Genomic DNA, 26,388 nt, shown 5'->3' with positions numbered 1-26,388 from the left:
AGCTTAGCATTGTAACAGTTGTACCTAGGGCATGCAGACTGCGCCTCAGTGTCCATACTGAAAATGAATAAGCAGTGTAACAGAGCATGCATGGGTGCTGCAAACCTGCTGTCATCATGTGGGAGACTTCTGGATAAGATAGGGGAAAAAATGGCTTAGAAATAAAAATCCTGGCTTTTATAGTGAACTTACTTTCCGTTAGTACAAATGGAGAGCGGGAAAACAACGTAGTCTTTGTAAGCAACGAATACGACCAGCCCTGCAATTGTAGTGTTAGATGAGGGGTAGAAATCCCCATGACAGCCACATCTCTGTGCTGGCAGTCTGAGCAACTCAGCATTCATGAAAAGTGCAAGTACATTGAAAAAAATATGGGAAGCTGAAGAATGTTTTGGCACAGCTTCACTTAAGTTTTGTTGAGTAATTGAAAGGTTTTTTTTTTTTTTCTTTTAGTCTTCTCTGTTCCAAGAGGAGAAAATATTTGTATCCATTCCCTTGGATTTCAAATTGAGTTCTTTGAAAGTTTTTTTTTTTTTTTTTTTGATCAGGAAGTGGATTACACTGGCATATTTGTCTCCATGTCAGCATAAGGCAAAACAAGTAATTTTCATTGTTGGAAACAGCAAGATTTTTGCACTTTTTGTTAGAATGAGGTGCTGTTCAGGAGTGTGAGACCTGCAGGAAACTTAAAGTTTGTTTCAGAAGAATAAGCAAAAGAGGAGAAAAAGAAAAATTGTGGGAACAGCATTTCTACCTTTCGTATATTTTCTGTAGTCACCTTAATACCTTTATTGTCTGTATGTAATAAGTGCTTTTTGTTCTCATGCAGCAGTGAGTGTAAGATGGCAGTCATGGCTTGTCAGTAGAACTGATAAAAGCGCTGCTGTGATATCTGAACCACAGCAGTAAAATAACCTTCTTGGAAGGACTTTTCCTAGCCTTATTGCTTTGTTTTTGGGCCAAAAGGTCATGCAGTGGCTTTCCCACAGAATGGTTTTGGAGGGGAGCTGAGCTGAGCTGCCTGTGGCTGGCGCAGGCAGGGAAGTTGGGTGGGCTGCTCGGGGGCAGGGTGGCAGCAGGGGTTGCTTGTCCATGGATGGGTGTCAGGAGCTGGAGGCTGACAGGCAGCAGGGCGGTCTGCACACCTCAGTGTCTGTCCTGGGGAGGCAAGGCAGGCTGGCTTTAGGGGATTCTAGATGGAGACATGATAAGGGTGGTAAGGGGAAGCTGGGAAGGGAGACATCTACTTTCTTTCCATGTCTTTGTCATATCTGTGTTTTAATTTTTCAGTATCCAGGGCCATTTGGCTATTGGGAAGCAGCAGTGTGGAGCTCAGGCTGATAGGCTTTGTCATGGCTTTTAAGCTGAAAGAAAGGCGAGCAAGGCTTCCACTGACCCCATGGGCACAGTATTGAAGTACCAGGAAAATGAGAGCAGAACTTGGAAGCATTATCAGAATAGCACTTGGATTTGAAGTTGTTCCATGACATTATCCAGTGCTTGCTGTGTGCCCTCAGAGGGAAGCATGGGGGAGGCCCAGGAGGCAGACAAGCAGCTGATGATTTGGTGCTTATGACTGATGTCTACACTTGAGGTTTTCTGAAATGTCCGAGCCAGATTTGTGGAATACTGGGACCGAAGTGCCTGTGTTGGGTAGGCTCCTAATGATTTCCAGCAAGCTGTGTCATTAACTTTGCTGAGTTACACTCCTAAAGCTTAGTGCATAATCAGCTTATTGAAAGATTGTGATTTATGGCTTCACATCTCACTAACATGGTTGGTTTTGATATTTTCTACTTCATGGCATTCAAACTTCCATTTTTGTCCATCTGTCAGGCATGGGCTCACACTTTTACCAGTCAGAGACAGTTCCCTATCGAAGTCAAGGGCAAAACTCTGATTGACTTCAGCAGTCAATAGCAGGTCTAAAATTTGTAAGAATCCTGTCTCCTGTGTCAGCTCAGTGAATGGCAATGTGCCTGAGACTTGATTTTGGTGTTGCTTTTTGTGTTCTGCCACCACTGGAGGTAACTTAGGGATTTGTGGCTGTTCTCTGGATCTGAAACTGTGGTTTCCTTGCTCCTTAAATCAACCCCAATGAGGGGCTTGGGCCTGAGCTTGGATCTCCAGTTGCTTGTCCAAGTCTCCTGTCTGCCAGCCAAGTGCATCATTGTGGAGACCTCTTGGAGCCCAGCTTGAGCAGGCAACTTCTTGGTCAGGGGAATTAAGCCTGATCCGTTGCTCAGGGTCTCAGGCTGTATTGCCTCAGACTGGTCCTTTCCTCTTGGCTGTGGCGTTCTCTCTGTCCATCTTTTTGACATACGATAAAATATTTGGCTCACACTGTTCCCTACTGCAAATCTGTGAGTAAAAGAAGATTTTGATTTTTCCTCAGTGCACCTTCACTACTTTAATGAAATTTTACTGGATCTTTGTAGTGTTGCCTCTACTGTCCAGTCAGAGTCATCTGGCACTGGTAAGGTTTGGATGTTAATATGGGCACAGGCACACACAGACGCTGCCTTGAGTCTCCTTAGGAAAAATTTACGAGCATCAGTGGCAGCAAAACTAATAAATGCCTGTCTTTTTTCTGCTTGTGAGCCAGGCTGTCCCTCTGTGGTTTATGAACAACAGTAGCACAGCCAGAGTGTGCATTACCGACTAGACACAGCTCCTGTAGTGTCCCCATTATGGCTGAGAGCTCACTGCATTTGCCTGCCCTCCCAGTGTACTGCTAACTCACATAGGTGGGCTTCAGCAGGTCCTGCCAGGCCTGCATGGGCAAACACAGCTGGTGCACGGACCTTTTGGAGTCTATTGGGAATGCCCAGGAATTTTTTGCATTTAGACTTACAAAGCAGATCCCGTCTTTTCTCTGTGCATTCGTAGTTTGTTGCATGAGAGGGATTTTTGTAACAACATACACAGTCAACATTTCTGCTTCCTGCTCTCTGAACTCCCGAGGGGTTTGAGGTTGGCCCCTGGTTTTTGTTTGTAATCCTGGAAGCAGCTGAAAGTTTAGTAGGATTGAGTATTCAGCAAGATACTTTCAGATGGAAAGCATAGTCAAAACACCCACTCCTGCTGTTTCTGTGTTCTTCCTGGAGAAGTTGCCATATTTTATTACATAACTGTAGTTATTTTCATAATTCCTCTGTCCCTCATCTGGACAGCTGAAAATTGTCTTCCAGAAGCACAGCAGTGTGCATTGCATTCCCATGTTGTTTCTGTGTGTGGGCTCAAAAAAATGTCTTTGATTTGCCCAGGGCAATGAATGGCAACATTCTCCCTGGGAAACCACTGTACTTAATCAAATCTGACCTCATTTAAGGCATGAGTTTAAGGTGTTCAGTTTAATTGTAACATTACTCACACTGCTTCTTGACCTGCTTTGAAGGACAAAATATTCCTATTCATCCTTTGTAATTGCTGCAGTCTGTCTGTAGTACATTCCTGTCTCTCCAAGACTCTCAATTGTTCTTAATAAAGCTGTGTTGGCTAATTGGAACCAACAGATGTCTTTGTGCACTCCCTCCCAGTTATCCCCAGTCTTCTAGGCAGATTACCTCCTCTCATCCCACCAGTGCTGTAGATAGGATTTGTTTTATTTTCTTTGGGTTTTTTTTTTTCCAGGGAGTTAAAATGTGAGGCACAATTACATCCTGGGGCAGGCAGGGACTTGTTAATAGCTTGCCATCCATCTGTGGTATGGGTCAGTTGAAGGCATGTCTGGCTTTCTAGTCCTGGTAAATACAAACCTGTGTTTTTGTTGCTTCAATTGCTCAGGCTTGATTTCAGCTTTGAGTGTTGCAGTCTACCTGAGGGGCTTTTCAAGTGGCTCAGTGTGAGAGGCCTTTGTGCCTCCCTGGTTCCTGGCCTGGCTGACAGGGACACGTAGTGCCATGGTCCCAGGTGCCATCGAGGCATCTGGGTGGGAGTTGGTACCCACAAGCCTGGTGCAGGCTGCCTGCCTAGCTCAACCTTTAAAAAATGCAGAAAATATCCCCATTTTGGGTTGTTTCAGCGAGCATGGAAAATACTTAGATGGATCCCTTGGGTTTCCTTTTTGCTTGTTTGTTGTGTGCTTTAGGAAGAGATTTGAGATGTTGTTCTTTTGGGTGGCTCCTGCAAAGTGCTGGGTTCTCTGGTCTCAGCAACGCTTGAGCGAAGCAGAAGTTGTCTTCTCTATATCACTCTAAAAGTGCTCAGCCTCCTGTGGGACTGGATCCCAAATGTTCTTTTCACTGGCTCTTTCCTGTTATAGAAAGGTTAAAAGAGCATTTTTGTTCTCATCAAATGTTAAGTGGAAGGGTTACAGCAGGCTTGAGAGCCACGAGCCTCTTGTTTCAGGAAGTGTTTTTATATGGTTGTAAAAGATGCCTGCAGAATTAGGTGTGTAAAATGACAGTGCATTTCATAATGTGTTAGTTATTAAGGTGTTAATATATCCTGCTTGAGAGTATTTTCATAGCTATGCCATTTATACATCTTTTAAAATCTGGAGAGCTATTTTCCCCTTTCCCCTCACTCAGAGCAGTTTTCATTTGGAGTTTGAAACATTTTCTCCCTGAAGCTGTATCTAATCATGGTTGTTTTATATTTTTCTTACAGCTTTTTGATCATGTTGCTGAATGCCTGGGAGACTTCATGGAGAAACAGCAAATCAAAGACAAGAAACTACCAGTCGGGTTTACATTTTCCTTCCCCTGCCGACAATCCAAGCTAGATGAGGTAAGAAGATTTCACAATTTTCTTAGTACACAGAAGAGCTGCCATGTTATTGAAACACTGCCATGAAAGCAGTGTCCCAGACAGGTCTCATTTTGGGCATAAATGAGTATTATATTTCACTTGTCACACCGTGTTTGTGTTTATGTTTCTGCCTGAAAGAGCTGGGTAACAAAAGAGGAGGAGGCAGCTGATGTTTTGTGCTGAGCTCCTCAGTGTTATGGCTTACCCTCTAAACGTGGCAGTGGTTTTCCCTGCCTCCTGTGCAGCCTTTTTCCCCCTCTCCCCGGGGTGTGGTTGGTGTGGTTGGCCCAGCAGGGTTTGCTGGGTTTTGCTGCCCCTCACAAGTGCACACGGATCCGGGTGCGGGTGTCCGTGCCTAGCAGCGATCCTGATCCCGGCACCGGACAGCTCGCCTGGAGCCAGCCTGCTGTGCAAAGGGCTGGGGATAGGCAGCCCTGTGCAGTGGCTCCTGAGATTCCCATGGCAAGGATGCTGTGGTGTTTTCCTGCTCTTGCCCCTTGTACCACGAGTGACTCAGCAGCTTGGCGGTACAGCATTGCCATGGCAACGGTGTGGCAAACGAATGCAGGAAAGTTAAATCTCCACAAAACACACAGAGGTCGCCCTGTTAAAGCATGACCTGCTTGTCCAGCTTGCAGGCCTCTAGGTTAGCCTGGTGCAACAGCCCCTCAGATGCTGGTGCTGAGGAGGGCCAGGTGAGGCATGATTTTCATTGCATTTCATACTTCTTGGGCAGTGCTGAGAGCTGAACCCAAGGGTGCTGACTAACTCAGGGTCTGAAAGCAGTTCAGAGCAGAGAGCTGCCTTTACCTGCATCAGATCAGAAGAGATGAGTTGATCTTGGGGCAGCTCTCCCATCTGGCTGTGGTGCAGGGTGAGGCTCAGGCTCCTGACCACAGCAGAGCCGTGCTGGGGATGTGGTTGTGAAGTTGAGGTGCCCTTGGGAAGGTTTGCTTAGCTGCATGATGGAAGGTGCTTGTTTGTGGGCTGGTTTGCTCCAACCAGCTGGGATGGAGTCATGCCTGTGGGGCAGGGGCAGGCAGCACGTGGGGTGCCATGGGGACACCCGAGCAGTGGCAGAGTGGAGTGGGATAGTAACGAGACAAGGGAGGGTGTCTCTTGAAGAGCAAAGCCAACAATAAAAAGAATTATTGACAGTTTTGCTGATGTGTTTTGAGTGTCTGAAAAGTATGGTTTTTCTGGATTCTGTGGGCCAGGTTTGTTCTTGGGTTGCTGCTTCTGTGAGGCTGTGCTTGCCTGGGTGCTGTTTTCTTGTGCTTGGTGAGCAGAAGGAGGCTAGGTGGTCCCTGTTTGCTCCAAGGGTGATAAGATGGGCACCACATGGTTGGACCCCACTCAACCCTGCTGCATTCCAAGGGGTCCTTTGTGCTGCCAAGGCTTTGCTGGTGAAGGAAAAATTCCTTCCAGCGCAGTGGCCAGTCACGCTGAGAGGAGCTGCTCTTTGCCAGTGTGGTTTGACCAGTTTCTTATAAAAGTTTTGTGAAAAAAGGTGCCCTTTTTGCCCATGAAAGCTGTGCCAGCAGAGTGGGCTTTGCCCACAGTTTCCCTGCACAGCAGCATGGGGCTTTTCTGGGTTTCTAAATGGTGCCCACGAGGGCAGCACATTGGCAAAACTTACTCTCCTACCCCTCAACTACAAACTCAGTTTGTGTATCTCCTGGTCTGGAAAGAGCTGCCCTGACCCTCTGTTCCCTGTAGCTGTCTCAGTTTGGAGGGAAAATTTGATTTTTAAGCTGAGATATGGGCAAACATACACCTGGGCAATGGCTGCTTGTGCCTACAGGCTTCAGCTTTTCTGGTTTTTAGCTTCTTGGACTCCTGTTGTGACAGATTTGAACATTGTGGTGGGTATGGAAAGCTGAGCTGGTTTGAGTTGTCTTTCTGTCAGTTGATTGCTGTCAATATTCTCTTCTTTCTTTTATTATTATTTACCTGTACACTGAATGCTCTGATTCAGCCAGGCATTATGTAAATAGCAAAAAATCAGTGTAGTCATTGCTTTGGGGGATTTGCAGGCTCTTCATGATGGTTTGCAGACAAGGAATTCAATACCAGGATTTCCTTTTTGATCTGTGCTGTAAAGTAGGGACATGCATTGCTACATCTCCAGTGTTTTCATTTGCCTCAACCCATAAACACGATCCCACAGTTCAACAAGCCCAGACAGATGGGACTCCAGGCAGTAAATGTGCAGCAGCCTGAGCTCCACTGCAGCTGAATCCTGGACATGCCAACATCATATCCCTGCTCTGTAGTCAGTCCTGTACAGTCAGCTTTTTCTGAAAGCAGTCTATTTCCATGGCCCAAAAGGATTAAATGGTTTTCCAAGAAAAACTGTCGAGGAGTAGCAGGGAGAAGAGTAGGCTGGAAATACAAATGGAAATACAAAATGCAAACACACCATTTTCTAGCAAGGGAGGGGAAAAGAATTTTCCATCTTTATTCTCACTGTAATTAGGCTCTAAGACCACCAGTTGCCTCAGGTTGGGTTGTTAGAGGTCATGTGAGAAAAGAGACCTGAAGATTCATTTGAGGTATAAAATCTTGCTTTTAAGGAAGAAGAAAAAATCAATGTGTGTCTTATGGTTTCATCCTGTTGAATGTTGCTGTCTTGTTTTATCAGGGTTTTCTGATAACCTGGACGAAGCGCTTCAAAGCGAGCGGAGTGGAGGGAGCAGACGTTGTGAGGCTGCTTAACAAGGCCATCAAGAAACGTGGGGTAAATTGCACTTCTTTTTCTCTTTTAGCTGTATCTCAGCTTTGTCAGGGACCACTCTTCATGTCACTCATTTGAGCAGGTGGTCTGAGTGGTGATGGAGCTCTGCTTCCTTGCATGAAAATGCGTGGGTTTGCTGGAATAATGAGAGCTGCTGTGTGGAAGCTGTTGTTTAGCTCACAGCACAGAGCTGAGTTGCTGTGTCGTGGCTTTTCGCTGGCAACCTTCAGTGATTTTATCACTCTTCAAAAACTGGAGAAGTGCTGTGTGGCAGTGCTGTGGCTTTTCAGTGATACCAACCCGTCCCATTCCTGAGAAACTTGTTTCTCGTGGGCTGGACTCAGCTCAGTTGTGCACCTGCTGTGCGTGGGAGCAGGAGAGGAGCTGAGCAGAAGAGAAGGGGATTTCAGGCTCAGCGAGCTGTTGCTCCCTGCAGTTTCTCAGTGTTGACTTTATAGAGAGTGAAGGTGACCAGGTTGCTGATTTAAACAAATAAAAAGGCACTGAGCATGAGAGGGAATGAATTTGGGTTTGCATAATGCTTGCAGCCAGGTCATGTGTTGATTACTCAGCATCCAAAAATTCATTGGAAACTGTGAAGTATTTGCTTTCTTTGGGCAGTTGTGGACTCAAGCAAATCTGAATTTTGCCCTCACCAAACAACATTACTGTAGTCAGTTACTATCATTAGACTTGGCAGAATCACACACTGAAGAACTTGGAAAGGAACGGCTGCATGTAATTTAATTACATTATTTTTGTATTAAAATCTTCACTTGAAATAAAACACATTGATGGTTTAAGTAAACCTATAAGAAATATTTTCTACATTGATGCCTCAAGCAGCTGCTTCAAATAATTCCATGAGGTTTCAGTGCAAAGTTCCTTCTCCCTCGTGTGTGGACCTTTTCTTTCCTGCCTGTGTGCTTATGTGAGAGCAAGCCTGTGCTCTCTAGAGTGATCCTAGTGCTGTTTTATTGCTTGCATTAGTCTGCTCTCACTGCCTTCTTGGGTACGTGGGATGGGGAACTGGCAGACAGAACAGGGAATATTTTAAAAGATGAGCTGTGGTATTCAGACAGATTATTTGTCTCCTGTTCCCTGTGAAACTCTTTGCTGAAAGCAAACTGGTGAGGAACAGGAGCAGTGTTTTCCAGAGGAACCCTGTGGCCCAAGCTGTTGGAATTCAAAATGTAGGGAATTCTCAGAACTTTGAGCCTGTTGGCCAAAGTTTAGAATTAAACACAGGATTTGATCTGAGACCTTGGAAAAGGCTTCCAAACTAAAGTGCTAGAAGTGAGAATGTGGATTTATAGTTTGAAGCAGAAACAACATAAGTGGAGGAAAGTTTAGAGTTTTAGAGTTTAAGATATAAAAGTAGTTTACACGGGTAAACAAGAAGTTTAGAATGCAGTACTGTAGTTTTGTGTGTCATAATGTGACTGACTGAGAAAGCCTACACTGTAGCATGAGTCCATAAGACGAAATATTTAAGGATTGGGTCAGAAACATAAATATCCTTGTTAGCAGTGTTTTGTTAGTCAATAAATCCTTAAAAGGTCTTGTAACTAGAGGTCTTGTGACCTTCTGAGCCATGCAGCAAAGATGTGAGCTGAACTCACCCTTCCTGCCTGTGTAGAAGATAAAAAAAATAAACCTCATCATCAAAGCCAACTCAGAGGTCCCGTCTCTAACTCATACAAAACCCCTTCCAAAATCCCCCTACCAAGTAATGACCTGTTGCTCCCCAGGACTACGATGCAGATATCATGGCTGTGGTGAACGACACTGTGGGGACCATGATGACCTGTGGCTTCGACGACCAGCGCTGCGAAGTCGGCTTGATCATCGGTAACGCTCCCTGCGGCTGCGGCGGGCACGGGGCTGCTCTGCCTCTGCCTGCCCGGCCCGGTCAGCACCTCCTGCTCTCCCTTCCCCCCAGGCACGGGCACCAACGCCTGCTACATGGAGGAGATGAGGCACATCGACCTGGTGGAGGGGGACGAGGGCAGGATGTGCATTAACACGGAGTGGGGGGCCTTCGGAGACGACGGCTCGCTGGAAGACATCAGGACGGAGTTCGATCGAGAGATTGACCGCGGATCCCTTAATCCTGGGAAGCAGCTGTGAGCGACTTGTGGACATTTGTTCTGTTGTTTTCTGTTCTGTGCCCCATTTCCCAATTGCATTAGGAATTCTGCAGTTCAGTAAAGCTTTGCCTGTGGTGAGGCAAACCTCTGGCTGGGCCAGGCCTTACGGTGGCACAGCTGGGCTCTGCTTCCCAGTGTTGCCCATGGATTCGTGGGTGACTGCTGTCCTCTCCTGCAGGTTTGAGAAGATGGTCAGTGGGCTGTACATGGGGGAGCTGGTAAGGCTCATCCTGGTGAAGATGGCCAAGGAGGGGCTGCTCTTTGAGGGGAGAATCACCCCTGAGCTTCTCACCAAAGGGAAGTTTGAGACAAAGCATGTTTCTGCCATTGAAAAGTGAGTAATCTATCCCTTTTCACTCCTTGGGCTTCACAATGACTCTGAATGTTAATTTTCCTGCTCTTTTTGCTTTGTGGGCAAGCGTGCTGCACTGGGGGTGTCTGCCATTCTCGACTGCCTGTGCAGAGCTGGCATGTGGGGACCCCCAGCAGACAGTCTGTGCCCTCCTCCCCAAGATCTCTCCCTTCTTCTGTGTTGGGAGGAACTGTAAAGTCTGCCAGTCCATGCAGCTTTCAGGGTATGAGCTGTAGTACCTCTCTCCCTGCTCACAAGAGTTGCTACCCTGCAGCTAAACATGGGAGTGAGTTGGCTTAGTGCCTCCTAGCAAATGCTTGTGTTGCTCCTTGCTGTATCCCTGGGATTGCTGGGCAGAAGGAAAACAAGTGTGACAAGGCAGAGCATTCAGTCTCGTAGGCAGTGCCGGGTGCTGCACAGTGACCTCTGAGCTATGTGCCAGTTGGTTTCTTAGAGTGTCATCACCCCTTTGGTCAGTACTCACAGGCTCTTCCCCCCTGTGTTTTTAAAATTCACATCACTGGCATAGTTTGTACCATAGTCATTGGGCTGGATTTTCTTTTTGAAATGGTGAGTATGACGCCAAGGGAACAGCCAGTAACTTCTATAATGCCTGTTCCTCCTGCCACAGTTTACTCCTGTCCCTGCAGACCATGTTATCTGAACAGCTTTTCATTAAATGTGTGTGTTCGTTTGTCTTAACCATAGAGGTCTGTGTTGTGGACCAAAGTAGTGTTGAACAGCAGTGAGAAAAATGCAATTATTGAGAAGTTCAGTTATTAAGAGGAAAAATTTGCCCTGAAATCCCACCTTACTTCCTGAAGAGACACTGGTTATAAGTAAGGGACACATGCCTGTGCAGCTTCAAATTTCTGGCTGGTGCTGGCAAGATGCAAGAGTCCTTAAAAAGATGTATGGAGGGCAGTTAGGGATGACATGATATATACCTGCTGTATTTTTGTCTGGGAAATGACTGAGCTGGAAAAGGAGAGGTTTTGCCAGAAGATTTACTCTCAGGCTGGATGCTAATGAGGAAAAAAACAATGCAAAAGGCAGAGATTCAGTGGGGTTGTAAAAGCCTGAAAAGAGACCCGTTAGGATGAAATTGCTTAGGCAACCTTTGCTCAGGGTTTTGTTTTTCGGACTGCGCTTAATTTTTCAAGCCATGCGAGGGAATGAGTGTGGGATTAGGTGTGTGCTCAGGCCTGTGCTGAATTGCGGGGCTGGTGCTTCATGCTCAAGAGAAGCCATTTGCAGTTTAAAGCATCATTGTAATGAAAAAATCATTTTAGTTCCTCCAGGTCCTCCCCACAGTGCGGCTGCTGTAGTACCTGGAATGGCATTGTTTGTAGGTGGCGTGTTTGCACCAGGCTTTAATGGAAAGCTTTTCCATCTGTGAAGGAATGAATGCACGTCCAGATCTCTAAGAAATGTTCTTTCTAACTTTCTCCAACCTCAGGCAGGGTGGGACACCCACGCTTTCATGTGCCTCAGTCCTGCAGTCCAGTACATGCCCACTGAGGAGTCCCCTTTGCTTTGCAGGAGCAAAGAAGGTTTGAACAAAGCCAAAGAAATCCTGACCCGGCTGGGGGTGGAGCCGTCCCACGAGGACTGCATCGCTGTCCAGCACGTCTGCACCATCGTGTCCTTCCGCTCGGCCAACCTGGTGGCCTCCACGCTGGGCGCCATCCTCAACCAGCTGCGCGACAACAAGGGCGTGGGCCGCCTCCGCACCACCGTGGGCGTGGATGGCTCCCTCTACAAGATGCACCCACAGTGAGTGCCTCTGCTCCTGCCACTAGCGCTTCACCTGCCGCGGGCTCTGGTTTGCAAAGGGCTGAGCGTGTCATCCAGGACACCGCCCGGGCAGGCTGTGAGATGAGGAGCCGTGGGCACGGGGGTTTAGGTCTGAGCTGGGGAGCTTGGGGGGAAGGAGAGATGTCTTTTAAGGGAAGAAAAGAACCAAAACCCTGAGTAACTGGATACTGCAGTATCAGGGAAAGCTGTGGTAGTCTGAGCAGATACCTTAAGATATCGCCAAGAGACCTTTTGGGAGGAGACTTTCTTTGTACAAAATACTACTTGTGCCCATTGATTGGGCTGTGAGGAGACCTGCATTAATTCACCTTCACCTCCACTTCCAGTTCAGTGCCCATTCCTAACCCTATTTTTGCCAGTCTTTTCTGAAGATACACTTGGAAACCAGGGGGGACAAAAAAAATAGTGCTTAAATTTCTGTGGCCTTTAAAAGACTGGCTTTGTCTTGTTTTCCCCATCTTGAAAGTTATGTTTTTAGTGGAACAGCTGTATAGATTTATGTAGAAATCAGAAAATTATGTCTATGGGGGAACTTCTGAAAGAAGTATGCTTAATGTTTCATTTTCAGTTTCCCATTATTTGTTGAAAAAAATATTTTCCTCACTTAAAGAAAACCATAGAACTAAAAAGTTTCCAAGAATGCTGTTCTGACTAGGTTTTCCAGATTGGGCAAGGTCTGGGGATTGTTAAGACACTGAACGTGGGCAATTTTGGTTTCTTAACTATTTCCCACACCATCTAAACCAGCGAGTTCAGGAGAGGACCCCAGGAAAGGGGATCCGGAGCAGCATTGCAGCCAGGGAGTTTCTCCCATCCAGAATCAGGTTCAGGGCATGCTCTCCCCTGCTTTTTGCTGGCTTTGCTTAGAAATTATGGAGGAAGGAAGGAGGAAGAAGTTAGAAATTCAGGAGGAAGGAGAAGTGGGGAAGAACTGCTCTTCCCTGGCAGTTTTCCTACTTGGCAAGCTGTAGTTAGTTTGAGCATGGTGAGTTTGCCCACTCCTCTTGCATTGGGTTGGTGTTGGCAGTGCAGATTTTGGGGAGTGGCAGTGCAGATTTTTGGGGCGTGGGCAGTGCAGATTCTGGTGGGGGATGCAGTTCAGATTTTGGGGTGTGAGCAGTGCAGATTCTGGTGGGGGATGCAGTGCAGATTTTGGCAGGAAGGGCAGTGCAGATTTTGGCGGGGAAGGGCAGTGCAGATTTTGGCGGGGAAGGGCAGTGCAGATTTTGGGGGAGAAGGGCAGTGCAGATTTTGGGGGAGAAGGGCAGTGCAGATTCTGGGGGGGGATGCAGTGCAGATTCTGGGGGGTGATGCAGTGCAGATTTTGGGGGGGATGCAGTGCAGATTTTGGGGTGTGGACAGTGCAGATTTTGGGGGGATGTAGTGCAGATTCTGAGGCGGATGCCATACAGATTTTGGGGGAGAAGGGCAGCGCAGCTTTTGGGGGGGATGCAGCGCAGATCTGACTGGGCAGTGCAGAGGCCGGGCTTGCAGCCTCCCCTCCCCGCAGGTACGCCCGGCGCTTGCACAAGACCACGCGGCGCCTGGTGCCCGACTCGGAGGTGCGGTTCCTGCTGTCGGAGAGCGGCAGCGGGAAGGGAGCGGCCATGGTGACGGCCGTGGCGTACCGGCTGTCGGAGCAGCACCGCCTCATCGACGAGACCCTGGCCGAGTTCAAGCTCACCCACGAGCAGCTGCTGCAGGTGAAGAAGAGGATGAGGGCGGAGATGGAAGCGGGGCTGAAGAAGAAGACTCACGACACCGCCAAAGTGAAAATGCTGCCCACCTTCGTGCGCAGCACGCCGGATGGGACAGGTAGAGCGTGCCCTCGCTGCACTGGGGACGCTGGCTTGGTTACGGGGTGCCCAAAATGGGCTCCCAGTGTGGGGTTAGAGGCTGAGCAGATCTGGTGCAACCAAAGAGGAACCTGAGCTGTGCAAAAGAGGAGGTGTCAGCGCTGGCCCGTGCTGGTTGCTGGCAGCTTGATCCTGTGTCCTTGCCTCAGGGTGCAAGCAAAGTCACGGCTTGAGGGGGGAAAACCACAGCTGGGATCATAAACCCAAACCCATAGGAAGCCTGCTCACGTTACTTGAGTACTTTGCATTTCAGGGTGGCCAAATTTCAGCTCTCTCTCAGGGAGCAGTTGTGTGGGTCCTTTTTCCTTTGTTGATTTAAAGGAAAACAAAACAATCAGAGCAGCATTGGAAGTCCTCCTTTGATGAAGATCTTCCCAACTGAGTTTTTAGGAGATTTTCTATCAAAATAATTTGAGAGAAGCATTTCTTCAGATTTTACTTATGGTTCTTCAAGTATATACACATATTCTTTTACAGAGAATGGAGACTTTCTGGCACTTGACCTTGGTGGGACGAACTTTAGAGTTTTGCTGGTGAAAATCCGCAGCGGTAAAAGGAGAACGGTTGAGATGCACAACAAGATCTATGCCATTCCCATAGAGGTGATGCAGGGAACAGGAGAAGAGGTATTTGTGTTTGTCTTTGGCTGCACTGCTGCTTTTTAAACAACTCCTTAAGAGCACATAACATGTACAATTTCTAATATTACGAGTTTTCTCTTCAAAGCTGTTTGATCACATCGTTACCTGCATTTCTGACTTCCTGGATTATATGGGGATAAAAGGAGCACGTCTTCCTCTTGGCTTCACCTTTTCCTTCCCTTGCAAGCAGACCAGTCTGGATGCTGTAAGTTCCTTAGTATCTCTTGAATCTGCTTCTGTGCTTATGCCAGACCTGGTTTCTCTGCCTTCATGTCATCCACATGACACTTACAGGAAGGACACACGAGGGGAAGGTTCATGTGCTGACCCCGACCAGTACAGCTGCTCCTATAAATAGTTCCTTTAAGGGCAGTAATGCAAATGCTGCCCTTGGCTGTGACAGATAAGAGCATTTAAATTTTCCATGGTGGTCATATCCCTTTAATAAGGCATTATGTTTTTTCCAACTGTGTAAACCTGCTGGTCTGTGACACTTCCCTGGTCTTGCAAGCAGTGAGTAAAAGTCCATCCCTGCTGCCAGTGCCTATTCCCAGATGATCTTGTCTCACTGGATGGAGTGGTTGCACCAGAGTCTGGGCTGTGTCACCCTAAGGGTGACAGTGTGGCCTGCAGCACATCCGTGACAAATGGACTGGTGTTATTTGCACTTATATGTTTACTTTCTTCACTGCCACATACTTACACCAACCTCTGCAGCTGTTAATAGTTTCCTGTGTACTTAGCTGGGGTTTATTTTAAAAAAGGCATATTTTCTTATTTTCTATAGCACTTTTTTTTGGGGTTTTTGAGTTTGTTGTTCCTGTCACTTTTTTTTTTTTTTTTTTTTTTTTTTTTTTTTTTTTTTTAGTTTGTTGCATTTTTCTGGAAATTTAGAGCCCAATCACAATTACTTGTTTTAGATGCAAATTCGACATACTGAGGAGATATTCCTTTTCACGGGAACTCTTCTGTAAAACATCACACTAAAGTATTTGAGATGTTAAGTGTACAGAACAACATCCGAGTCCCAGCAACTTGATAACCTCTTTTCTTGCTTTATAGGGTATCCTTCTCAATTGGACAAAAGGCTTCAAAGCTACAGACTGTGAGGGAGAAGATGTGGTATATTTACTTAGAGAAGGAATTAAAAGAAGAGAGGTGATTTTTCTTTTTTTTCCTTCATTCTCCAGTCTTCCTTCCTTTTTTTCCTTCGTCTCCAGTCTTGCACAGAATCTCCTGTCTTGCACAGGAGATTGTTTTTCCCAGAGGCTTCTGACTTTCCACATTTGCCAGAACTTTCAAGGCTTCTTTCAAACTCTGTGGCAATTTCCACATGCATGGAGAAAGCAGGAATTTTCAAAGTGGTGACTGTAGGAATGCACCTCGGTGCACCCCAAAGGACAGTTTTCTCCTCCTCTTCTTGATCTTAAAAAATCCTCAACTAGTTTGGCCAAAACTTTCTAGGAAGGGAAGAAAAATAGCCTGAGAAAGGTGTTCATTTTGCACGGTTATTATCAGCCAATGAAAAGGAAGTCTTAAAACCTTTGTTACTGGGATTGCTACGCAATTGCTGTGATACTGATGTTTATACCATGTGCCTATGTAAAAGATATGTGCTTAAACATACTTAAGCCAGGGATAAACTTCATTCTGAAGACAGCCTGGTAGAAGTAGAGCACATACCTTAGCTGCCTGCTGGTAGATAAGATTCCTGGTTTTCCATGTGTGAAATCGGGCTGGTGATTTCAGTTGTTTCCAGTGTGTTTCTCCATCATCCCCTTTGGTGGGAGGGACTGCCCCTAGCCCAGAGTTCTCACTGCTATTTTCTCTCTCCCAAAGGAATTTGACTTGGATGTGGTGGCTGTGGTGAATGACACAGTGGGCACAATGATGACTTGTGCTTATGAAGATCCAAACTGTGAAATTGGGCTCATTGTGGGTATGTGTTAGAGCTGCTTTTTATTAAACAGCACATCCACACATCCGTCTTGGTTCTCATGGAGGCATCCCTGTGGTTAACTGAAAATAAAGCTGGGATTTGTAGGAGTAAAAGAGAGCAAAATTCAACAGCCAGCTTAGTTCTGTCCACAATCAGTCGAGATAAGCAGAGGCTGTAATGCACAGTAAATCCTGCCTGTTTCATCTGGTAAAGGCACGCTGCTGCTTGGGAGGAGAGCAGATGTGGGCTCAGGGAGCCTCAGTTACTCCAGTTAGTTTAGCCTGTCAGAGTGTCCCTGCTGGGTGTTCTGGTGGGCCCACAGCTTTCCTCCAGTGAGTGGTCTCTCAGAATAAAGCTGCAAAGTGCAGCCACGATTCCCAAATGGTGGAGAGCTGTGAGAGGCTGAGCACTGACACACAGCTCCCTTCCCAGCAGTGGGACAGCTGAAGTGATTCCACAGCGACTGCTGGTGCCTTTGCAAATGCCACGCCTGGGGAGCCTGAGTCACGGGGCAGTGTGAATTCCCAGAGCTCTCCAGAGAAATGAGTTTTCCAAGGCACCTGCAAGCTTTAGGAATGCTCTCAGTTGCGAGGTGGCTTGTAGGAAAATAAAACGCCGCCAGTTTCTCCTGCAGACAGCTGGAAAACGTCCAGGATGAGTCAGCAGAGTGCAGTGTGGGTAGGAAGCTGTGCCTGCGCAGCTCCATCGTGGCGTGTTTTCATGAACCAGAGTTCCCTCCAGGAAGGAGAGAGTGTCCTTGAGGTGCTGAGACACCCCCTGGGCACCGTCCACTGCAGCCCTGCCAGACCTGCTGTGCAGCCAGCAGCGTGTCTGTGTGCAGAGCAGGGTGTCAGAGGTGGCCTGGGCACCTCTGGGATAATGGGAATGAAAGCCCCAGGGCTCTGACAGCTCCCTCTAGCCTGCCTGGCTGACAGCACCTGAGGGAGGTTGGGCACCTGTTGGATTTGGTCAGGTTTGCTCCTGCAAACCTGGCTCTCAGCCTGCAAACCCAGACATTCCCCCTGCCAAACCCTGTGCTAGGGCTCCACTCTCCTGCAGCAGGGGAGAGATCTGTGGGAGGTTCTATTTTAGTTCAGACTGTATTGATGTAATTCCCTAAAAACATGGCAAAAGAAAACAGACGTGCTGTAGTGTAGCAACTGGTATATAATCTGGGATGCAGGATTAAACGAGAGTTTAAATAACTTCAAGAGAACTTTTGCCCTGGTAGCAGCTAAAGCTGCCTCTCTTTGCTAGTAAAGCTTTCCTCCCTGAAGACCTCTGTGTACATGGAGCACTTTGCCACACTTCTTAGGATCCTCTTTGAAGAAATATCAGATATGGCCTCATCTCAACATGGAAGTAACCTTCCTGCTGCAGAAAATAAGCAATTAAAATCAGAAAACCCACCAAGCAGTCAGCTGGTAAAACCTCTGCTGCCTCAGAACTTGCTGAAGTTTTCAGTTCAACACATTTTTCCCTGAATGCTGTGGGCTTTATGGAAGGTGGTTCCCAAGTGCAAAATCCAGCTGTCTGCTTCCTGAAGCTTTGGGGTCAGAAGCATGTGCGGGTTTGTGTGCTGAAAGGGCTGCCCTGCTCTTCCTCCCTGCAGCGTGGGGCCCTCAGCCCAGCTGGCCTGGATGAGCTTCCTCTCTGAGCCACCCTGAGCAATGCACCACGGGAGTCATGTTCTCCTTCAGTTTAGGAGTTGAAAGTGTCGGGGTTTGGGTTTTTTTTTGTGATGTTTCAACTACTTCTTTCAGAAAAGAACAACGTTCAAGGTCCCCCAGAAGGTTTGTCAGGGCTGTGGTTTAGCCTTGTTCTGTTCCAGCCAACATGTTTGTTTCTTTCAGGAACAGGCAGCAATGCCTGCTACATGGAGGAGATGAGAAACATAGAGATGGTGGATGGTGAGCAGGGGAGGATGTGTGTGAACACGGAGTGGGGAGCCTTCGGGGACAACGGGTGCCTGGACGACATCAGGACAATATATGACAAAGCAGTCGATGACTTCTCCCTGAATGCTGGCAAGCAGAGGTACTGCAGCAGAAATGTGTACTGTGCATATAAGCCAGGCTGCATTAAGTGCTTTTAAGACAGAACTGGGTTTCTCCCAGTTGAGAAAGAAGAGGTTAAGAGTGGAAAATTACTGCAGTCCTGCTATCCTGTGGGATCTCCCCTTTCTGTGCTTTTCCTGGACACTGCTTTTTTGTGACTTAGTTGCTGCCATGGGACTCCACAGCAATGCTTTTGGTGAGGACTTCAAAAGTCTTGACATTATGAAGAGACCCTTTTTCTCATCCTGTGCTGTATGGAGGGGATAAGATGGCTAGTCATTCTTTTACTCTGGGTCTCAAGTTAATCTCTTTTAGCTAAATTCTCTTTGTAGAGGGCTGTGTCTGTGGAAGTCCTGAACTTACACCAGCTGGCATGGTTAAAGCTTGGAGCTGCTCTCTGTAAAGCAGTCAGGAGCTCTCAAGCAGTTGAAGCCAGCTCTTTTTTCAGACAATTTTCTGGATGGGATAAGTCATGTTAGAGGACCTGCCTTTCTTGCTTCTGGAGTTTGGTCCCCATTTTGGGAGTTCAGCTTTTGTTTGGGCAAGTGCTTTTTTTCTCCCCTTCAAGAAAAACTTGACAAGGAGGTGTGTACCCAGCACTGATAAAAACTGGGCTGAGACTGTTGCTTGCTAGGACTACAGTCTTTCATCATTTCTTTGCAGCAGTGCTTTGATGCCAGGAGCTTTTAAAAGGATTTTGTGACTAGAGTAAATCTGCCCACAAAAACCTGAGGAATACAGACAAGTTGGCAAGTCCCACGGGAAGCTCTTTAGAAGCTGAGGCTCAAGCAGACCCAGAGGGGCAGACGTGGAGCGAGCCTGATGCAGCAGCAGAGTTGGCATGGAGTAAGCAGCCAAGGGCAGTAGTGGAGACTGCCAGGGGAATAATTTATTCCAGAGATAGTCAGGCACTCAGGAGGGGAGGACACTTGCTGGGTACAAGCTTGAGAGAGCTCATGGTATTAAATGGACTGCGTGGCCTGCTTCCAGCGGGATGGCGTGCTGGGCTCTGCTCAGCCCAGAGCACAAACCCTGCTCTAGAGCTTCAGGAGGTGAAATAAAGGATGCATCACTGAATGTCCTTCTCAGGAAATGGAACTGTTCAGGTCTTGTTGGTAAGGACAGCTCACAGACCCCAGAATGCTCCATTCAAACCAGAATGATGTGGACAGGAGGCTGAGACCCCCAAACAGAAAAAGCTCAGTGGCTCCACGCAGCAAAATCGCAGGGAAACCACGAGGTGCAGTCACTGCAAATGCAGTGTTTTTAAGGGAGTCCTGTGCTTCAAAACCCGCCCTCTGCAAGATAAAGGATGGGAAAAACCCTTGTCCAGCCTGTTCACAGAACCACTCACCTGCAAGTTGGCAAGCTGGTGGTCAGTTGGGTTGGTTTATGCTCTTCAGTTAATTCAAGCACCTGGTTTCCAGTAGGCAGCCAGTTGTCCCAAAACCCCAGGGAGGAACCAAGCTGTCTTGAACCTCTCTCGGCCCCCAACTCTGCGCACAGGACCCAAATTTCCCACTTGCAGTCTTGCCTCAAGCTAGAGAGAGGAAATATCTTCCACCTGCAGACCTCTGTCTAGCACAGCACAAGGAGTGTCCCAGGAGTGGTGCTTAGCCCTGGTACCCGCAGCCCTGTGTGCAGAGGACACCTGGCTGATAGCACACCTGTGATGCTGCCTTTGCAAACGTGGGCAGGTTCCCTGTGAGCTGTTCTTCCTTGCAGGTATGAGAAGATGATCAGCGGGATGTACCTGGGGGAAATCGTCCGCAATATTTTGATCGACTTCACCAAACGGGGTTTCCTGTTCCGAGGCCAGATTTCAGAGACACTGAAGACCAGACATATCTTTGAAACCAAGTTCCTTTCTCAGATTGAGAGGTAAGAGCACTGCAGGGGAGGCTGCTCAGAGTGAAATAGTGTAGTAGTGTTCGTCTGGTGACACTGCTGGGCGGGAGGGACAGCATTGCTCGCTGCTCTGGAGAGAATTTGGGTTTCAGTCTGTGCGTGTGCAGGAGGATTCCTTACAATATCAACTGAATTTCTAGCAATGCTCACTTCTAAACCCTCAGAAGGGCTGTCAAGGATTCCCTCACTCTTATCATTTTATTTCCTTGTTTGGAAATCAAGCCATTTTGGGTCCCTTGGGCCCCTTGTGTGTGTTTAGCTGCAGTTGTGGAATTGAATGAGCACTAGCTGAGTGAGCATTGCTTACGGGGTGGTTTTGTGCTTTTATTGCTCGGACTCTGTATTTTAAAGTGATCTCTGAGGCTTCACAGGGGAAAGAAACCCCAAGGTCACAGTTAAAAATATTTTCCTGGAATGCCCCATGGTAAGAAAAGAGAAGGGAAGGCAGTGCAGAGCTGGACTTGGAGCCTCTGTTGCTGCTTGCACCCCTCCCCTGCACTGCAGCAAAGTGCAGGGGTGACTGAATTTGCATTCCCTGGGGTCACTCGTGCTGTCAGGAGAGGCTGCTGCCTGGGGTGGGTGCACCATCAGTGCTGTGGGGTTTATGGCTTGACTGAGGGAAACCTGTAACACCGTGTTCTTTCTCCTCCCACAGTGACAGGTTAGCCTTGCTGCAGGTGCGAACCATCCTCCAGCAGCTGGGGCTCAACAGCACCTGTGACGACAGCATCATTGTCAAGACAGTCTGCGGGGCCGTGTCGAGGCGAGCAGCTCAGCTGTGTGGCGCTGGAATGGCTGCCATTGTAGATAAAATTAGGGAGAACAGAGGGTTAGAGCGCCTGGAGATAACGGTTGGTGTGGATGGCACTCTCTACAAACTCCACCCACAGTGAGTGTTTGCCTTCTCAGCATTTGTTTGTGCCTTGCGTGTACGTCCTTCCTCTTGATGCTCCCAACTGGACTCTCTCGCTTGCTGGGATAAGAGCCAGGGAAAAAAAAAGTTCTAATCAGGGGGCTCGGGGCTTTCTGAAGGGCAACGAGAGGATCAAGAATGACTTGTGAAAGATTCTTGGGGTGGTGACAAACCGAAGGAAACACAGCTTGCTGAGTGAGCTGAAAGCTGTGTAGCAATGGAAGGATCTCTTGGCTCTGGACAGGCAATGACAGAGCAGTGCTGAAATGCCTGGTGCCTTTTTGGAAGATGTTTCTGTTCAGTGTCCAGCAGAGAAGAGCTGCTGCAGGGCAATGCAGGTGAGGGCAGGAGTCTAAAAGAGCTGAGGGCAGGAGGAGAAGAGAACTAGTGCCCACCTCTAGTGTGCATGGAGGGAGCTGGGTGGGAAGGAGGGGACTTACGTGGTTTGTTCTTTTCCCTTTGCTGTGGGTTCCTGATCCCAGTTAACAGACAGGCGGGGCTGGGATGCAAGTGCTTTTTTCCTTTAACTCCTACTGCTCCCAGGCTTCAAATCCACCCTGGTTTCCAACATTCTACTTCTCAGCCTGATGAAAGGGAGCACAGTGCAAATGCCCGTGGTGGTGCTCCACAGTTGCTGCAGGACCTTCCTCACACTCTGCCCTGTTTCCCTTCACAGCTTCTCAAGGATCATGCACCAAACAGTCAAAGATCTGGCACCCAACTGCGACGTGACCTTCCTGCTGTCGGAGGACGGCAGCGGGAAAGGGGCAGCGCTCATCACAGCGGTGGGATGCAGGCTTCGTGAGGCTGAGCAGAACTGAACTCAACAATCCTGGCCTCAATTCTGTCTTGTGTTTCTCATAAAGCAGCGACTGCGTAGTCAGAACTGGTAAAAAAACTCAGAACTCACTGCTTTATCGGGGGAAAAAAAATTACAACTAATGACATAAAAAAATAGGATACAAGATAGAATGTGTGCTCTTAATAATATCTCCTGTTTCTGGACCCCAATCTGCATGTTTCTTACTCACCTTATTGGTACCTTCCCCATCTGTAGGTCATGGAAAAAAAACCAGTCTATAATTTCTGCAGCTGTCAAAAATCAGTTATTGTCCGAGACGAAACTGCCCCCAAGTGATGTGCGTTGAGAGCTCCTGTTGCATCGTACCAAACGTGTTCTTTGCAGCATCCCTGTTAAGCACACTGCCAGCACGCTGACCACCAGACCTGGGTGTTGATGCTTTTAAGTGAAGGGGAAGCAACAGCTCCCTCCTGCATTACCTACCTGCTGTTGTTTCGTCTCCAGCGGTTGTGAAAACATTTTGGTGTGTCAGCACTGTGCACGCACGTAACTCTGTAGTGGGACTTGACACCGCGACTTACTCGCTTTCTTGATGCCTCTTGTCATGGTGAAAGTAAACATCCTTGTCCCACAGATCTGGTTCCACTGGTATTCCCCATTGCTTCTGTGAGTAGTGTTGTGTTACTGGGTGAAACCCGTCATGTTTCGGCGAGAAATCCCTAAAGAGTAAAGCCGAGCGGTTGGTGACTGGGGTAATCCAAATCTCCAGACCTGCGAAATCGGTAGATCTATGCTCCCTACACAGCTGTGCTGTATCCTTCTGTCGAAGGGTTCTTATGGAAAATAGTTCCTGTCTCTTCTCGTTAGTCTAGGTCAGGGCACTGCAGCTGCCCTTCCACCAAACCTGCAGCTCAGCCCTGTCCCCCGGATGCGCCTACTTCCGTCTCTCGCCTTAAATGGGTATTTGCTTCCACACAGAGCTTTAATCTTTAATGCTGTCCAGCAGTCACTCAGAAGACAAACAGTCAGCCAGAGTTAGTGCGCAGAAAGGAAGAGGAAGGTTGCGTTTTGGTCTTGCCTTTGGGGACCCAGGTGCGTAAACAAGCCAAAAAGCCAAAATTGGGTGCAGCTTATTCCAAGGAAGAAGGCAACAGCAGATCATTTACACGTGGTGTACCCTGTCCTCTTGTCCGGTCGATGCCATTATTATATTTGCATACCAGTTGCATCACTTAAACTGAGAAGCAGTTAGGAAGGTACATGTCGAGTAACATTTGTAAGTCACGCCACTTTCTGCAAAGAGGGAGACCACACAGTAGTCCTTAATTCCCACTCTTCTACCAAAAATCAATCTGAGATATCCGCATGGTTTTCCCTACTGCCTTTTCCTGCAGAAAGTAGATGGAAATTTGCAGGCTACTCTTCTCTGTTCTCATTCCACTCCCTAAGATTTGGATTGCTATACCTATCGATAACATTTCAATATGCATTATGGTGCACTGTGAGTGAATGTTGTAAAGTAACCTGTAAGTCACAAACAGTCATTGCAGCTTTAAGTGTGTGTCTACCTGAAAAATTGCATGCCTAACTGGTTTTGCAAAGGTAGAGGGTCTTTTTACTTTACACACTAGTAGCTCCGGTACTAGTGTTACGTGATACTTGTGAAAATATTAAACTTTTTTGATGTGCGTTAACTGGTGTTTAGTGGTTCTTTCTGGAAGAGGTGCTGTTGGCTGGTGGCTTAGTGCTTTGGGAAGACCTATTGTGTAGGGAGAGCTGCAGCCTAATCCCAGTGGTGCCTGTGTTTTGTGTGTGTGTTTTTATTCCCGGGCATTCGGGGTCAGATTCACACAGGTCCCCGTGCCTCGTGTTTCCTAGTGCAGTTCAGCAGAGGCACAGCGCTGACAGCGCCCAAATCTTAGGGGCCGTGTGGCTTGTCCGGGTGCCCCTCGTGCCCTGTCTTGTGCAGGGGCATCTGCACAAGGGGGATCTGTGGTGCAGGAAGACCTCGGGGTGCTGCACCAAGGGCGCTGTGGTTTCATTAGGCTTGTGATGGATCCGGCGTGTCCGTGAGCTCCCTGTGTACGTAGGGTGAACGTCGGCGCAGTCCCGGTGTCGGGTGCTCCTGCACCACTGGCTGGCACAGCCTGTGTTGGAGCTGTGGTAGATGAAAGCCCCTTTTGCGTATGCTGAAGCTGGGCTTCTCCAATAACACGTTTTGTGTTACAGCTTGAATAGTCTCTGACAGCCTTGATGTGCAGCTATGACCCCAAACAGGAGACAGAAGAAGGTGAGAAACTTTTTGGGCACAGGGGACACGTTGCATTTGAATTGCTTGAAGGTTTGCAAATCCTGTGCCTGCCGTTGGCAGTGCTGTAGGGGTGGTGTGAGCCGTGCCCGGGGACCTGGGTTTGGAGCTCTTCAGCACCTGAGGGCCAGGCTCAGTGCAGGATAGAGGGTGAAGGAGAAGTGGAAGTTAAACTTGGTCTCAGGGTGACTGTGGATTTTGGAGATGCTGGCATAGGTCGTTTTGTTTATTGGATCCAGCTCATAACAAATAGGGAGTGAGTTTGTGTTTCTAACTTTTCCTACCGTGGACCGTAGTTGATGTACTTGGTAAGACACGGCAGTTCTTTTCCAAAGGGAGACATGGTGGGATTCCCATTTCCAGACTACTTCTTACCCCTAGGAAACTGTTCCAAGTGAATCACAAGCTATAACTGTCCGAAGAAATGTCTCCAGTGTTACCCAAGCAATGACTGAGATGTCTTTCTTGAAGCTTTTAGGCTTGGTGAATATAATCACAGTCCTCTTAACTGTTAAGCTGTAATTACTGCAATATGAACACAAAAATCTTATATTTCCTGGGGAAAAGACCATTTGCATACCACTGTTGTAATGTCATCTGCTCCTTACTCCTCTGGGGTTCTCTCAGAAGCCTTTTGAATGGGTTTTAAAACAAGCAGACCTTGTTTTGTTTTGTTTTCTTAAGAAAATAGCAGAAGGCAAAATAAAGTGTTTCTGAACTTCTGAACCCCGTTCTGTGCTTTTTGTTTGTTCCTTTGCCATGAAAATGAGATTCTTCAAGTGTTTTTCTTTACTGACTGCAGGGACTGCTTTGCTACTTAGAGCACAAGTGAACATGCAGGGGAGGGACTTATTGCTGACCTGGATGTCTTTACTGCTGTGTGGTATTTAATCCTCTCTATATTTATTAATGGAGAATTGCATGTACCTACCACGGGGCATGGTGTTCCTGTTGCCTCATGTACCACAGGAATAACGTGGCCTGCCTTGGGCTGCCTTTATGTAACAAGAGCTTGGAGCATCTCTTCTTCCTTAACTGTTGCTTTTTCTATGGGATAAAACCTCAGGATCTGCACTGTGAGTCCGCCAGGGCACGGAGAATTCCTTTTGCAACATGAAGAAATCATCCTCTGCTCTCTGCTCCCAACAAGAGAAGGAGATGCCTCGAGCTGTCAGAAAACGTCAGTGCCAGTCAGGGACTGCACAGGGATGCACTGGCAGCACGTGTGTGGCTCTGGGGCATCTGCAGTAGACTCTGGCTGGATGTTCAGGTGTGATGGAAGAGGGAGGGGGAAGGTGGGATGCTCAAGATAGGCCTGTTTAATCTAAAAAAACTCTGCATTAGAAAGCTGCAGAGTTTAAAGGCAGGGGGAGTACAGCTCGCATAAATCAAATACTGAACTCTGTGAGTAGGTGTCCTTCAGTTCCTCAGAACAGGCGTCTCTGCCATGGTCCCAGTGATGTGTGCCTGGCAGAGGATCCCTCCCAAAGGGTTTTCCATCCCTTTGGCAGAGTGACTTGGTGGTGGCTGTCTGTAAATGCCTCTTGTTGCTCTCCCTCTGCCCAGCACACACCCCAGCAGGGCAGTCGTGGGAAGAGCAGGCTGGCCTGGGCAGAGGGCTGGCCAGGGAACATCTGCACTAGAAACTGTCTGCTGGAATGATTTAAAATCGTGAACTTTTTCAGAGGGGCCTGGGCACTCTTGTCCCAATAGTGGGACAAGTTTGTTGCATAACATAATTGTTCTCCACAGAGCCAGGGAGGTGGAGAAGTGGAGAAAGAACGTGTATCTCGTACCTGCATTGGAACAGGCTGGGCAAAATCCTATCCCTGAGTACTCTTTCAGTTCAAGCCATGAACGTTTTCTGTGAATTTACTGCAGAATTTAAGCCTGGCAGCGCTTTGTAGTTTGGTTTTCACAGAGCAAAGGAAAATATTTCAAATAACTGGATCTTGTCAACATTACAGGAACTTTTAAATTGATATGGTATGGCTCTGTGATATTATTTACAAACCTGGCATGAGAGGTGAAGGTAATTTTAAGGTGCTAACTTATCACACCATTATTAAATGCTGTATTACTTTTACATAATGTTTGTATTTCAGCTTCTCCCATTTTGTGTGCCTGTACATAATGCTTCAGGTTGGGAAGATGA

At 47.6% G+C, this 26,388-nt stretch overlaps 1 protein-coding gene across 1 annotated transcript in view; it reads left to right on the top strand.

Moving 5' to 3' along the window:
• LOC128791217 (hexokinase-1) overlaps window positions 1-24,959 on the top strand; it is a 36,657-nt gene extending 11,698 nt beyond the window's left edge. Inside the window, exons 4-18 of the mRNA XM_053948620.1 lie at window positions 4,612-4,731; window positions 7,397-7,492; window positions 9,241-9,340; window positions 9,432-9,615; window positions 9,818-9,973; window positions 11,534-11,767; window positions 13,320-13,624; window positions 14,143-14,291; window positions 14,392-14,511; window positions 15,369-15,464; window positions 16,146-16,245; window positions 18,099-18,282; window positions 20,028-20,183; window positions 20,866-21,099; window positions 21,800-24,959. Of these exons, the coding sequence (XP_053804595.1) occupies window positions 4,612-4,731; window positions 7,397-7,492; window positions 9,241-9,340; window positions 9,432-9,615; window positions 9,818-9,973; window positions 11,534-11,767; window positions 13,320-13,624; window positions 14,143-14,291; window positions 14,392-14,511; window positions 15,369-15,464; window positions 16,146-16,245; window positions 18,099-18,282; window positions 20,028-20,183; window positions 20,866-21,099; window positions 21,800-21,944 (2,379 nt within the window). The 3' untranslated portion in view covers window positions 21,945-24,959. The remainder of the gene's footprint in view (window positions 1-4,611; window positions 4,732-7,396; window positions 7,493-9,240; window positions 9,341-9,431; window positions 9,616-9,817; window positions 9,974-11,533; window positions 11,768-13,319; window positions 13,625-14,142; window positions 14,292-14,391; window positions 14,512-15,368; window positions 15,465-16,145; window positions 16,246-18,098; window positions 18,283-20,027; window positions 20,184-20,865; window positions 21,100-21,799) is intronic.
• The last annotated feature ends 1,429 nt before the right edge of the window (window positions 24,960-26,388 follow it).

The sequence above is a fragment of the Vidua chalybeata genome, chromosome 8, assembly GCF_026979565.1.
Source record: "Vidua chalybeata isolate OUT-0048 chromosome 8, bVidCha1 merged haplotype, whole genome shotgun sequence".
Taxonomy (NCBI): Eukaryota; Metazoa; Chordata; class Aves; order Passeriformes; family Viduidae; genus Vidua; species Vidua chalybeata.
This window is presented reverse-complemented; position numbering and strand designations above follow the sequence as displayed.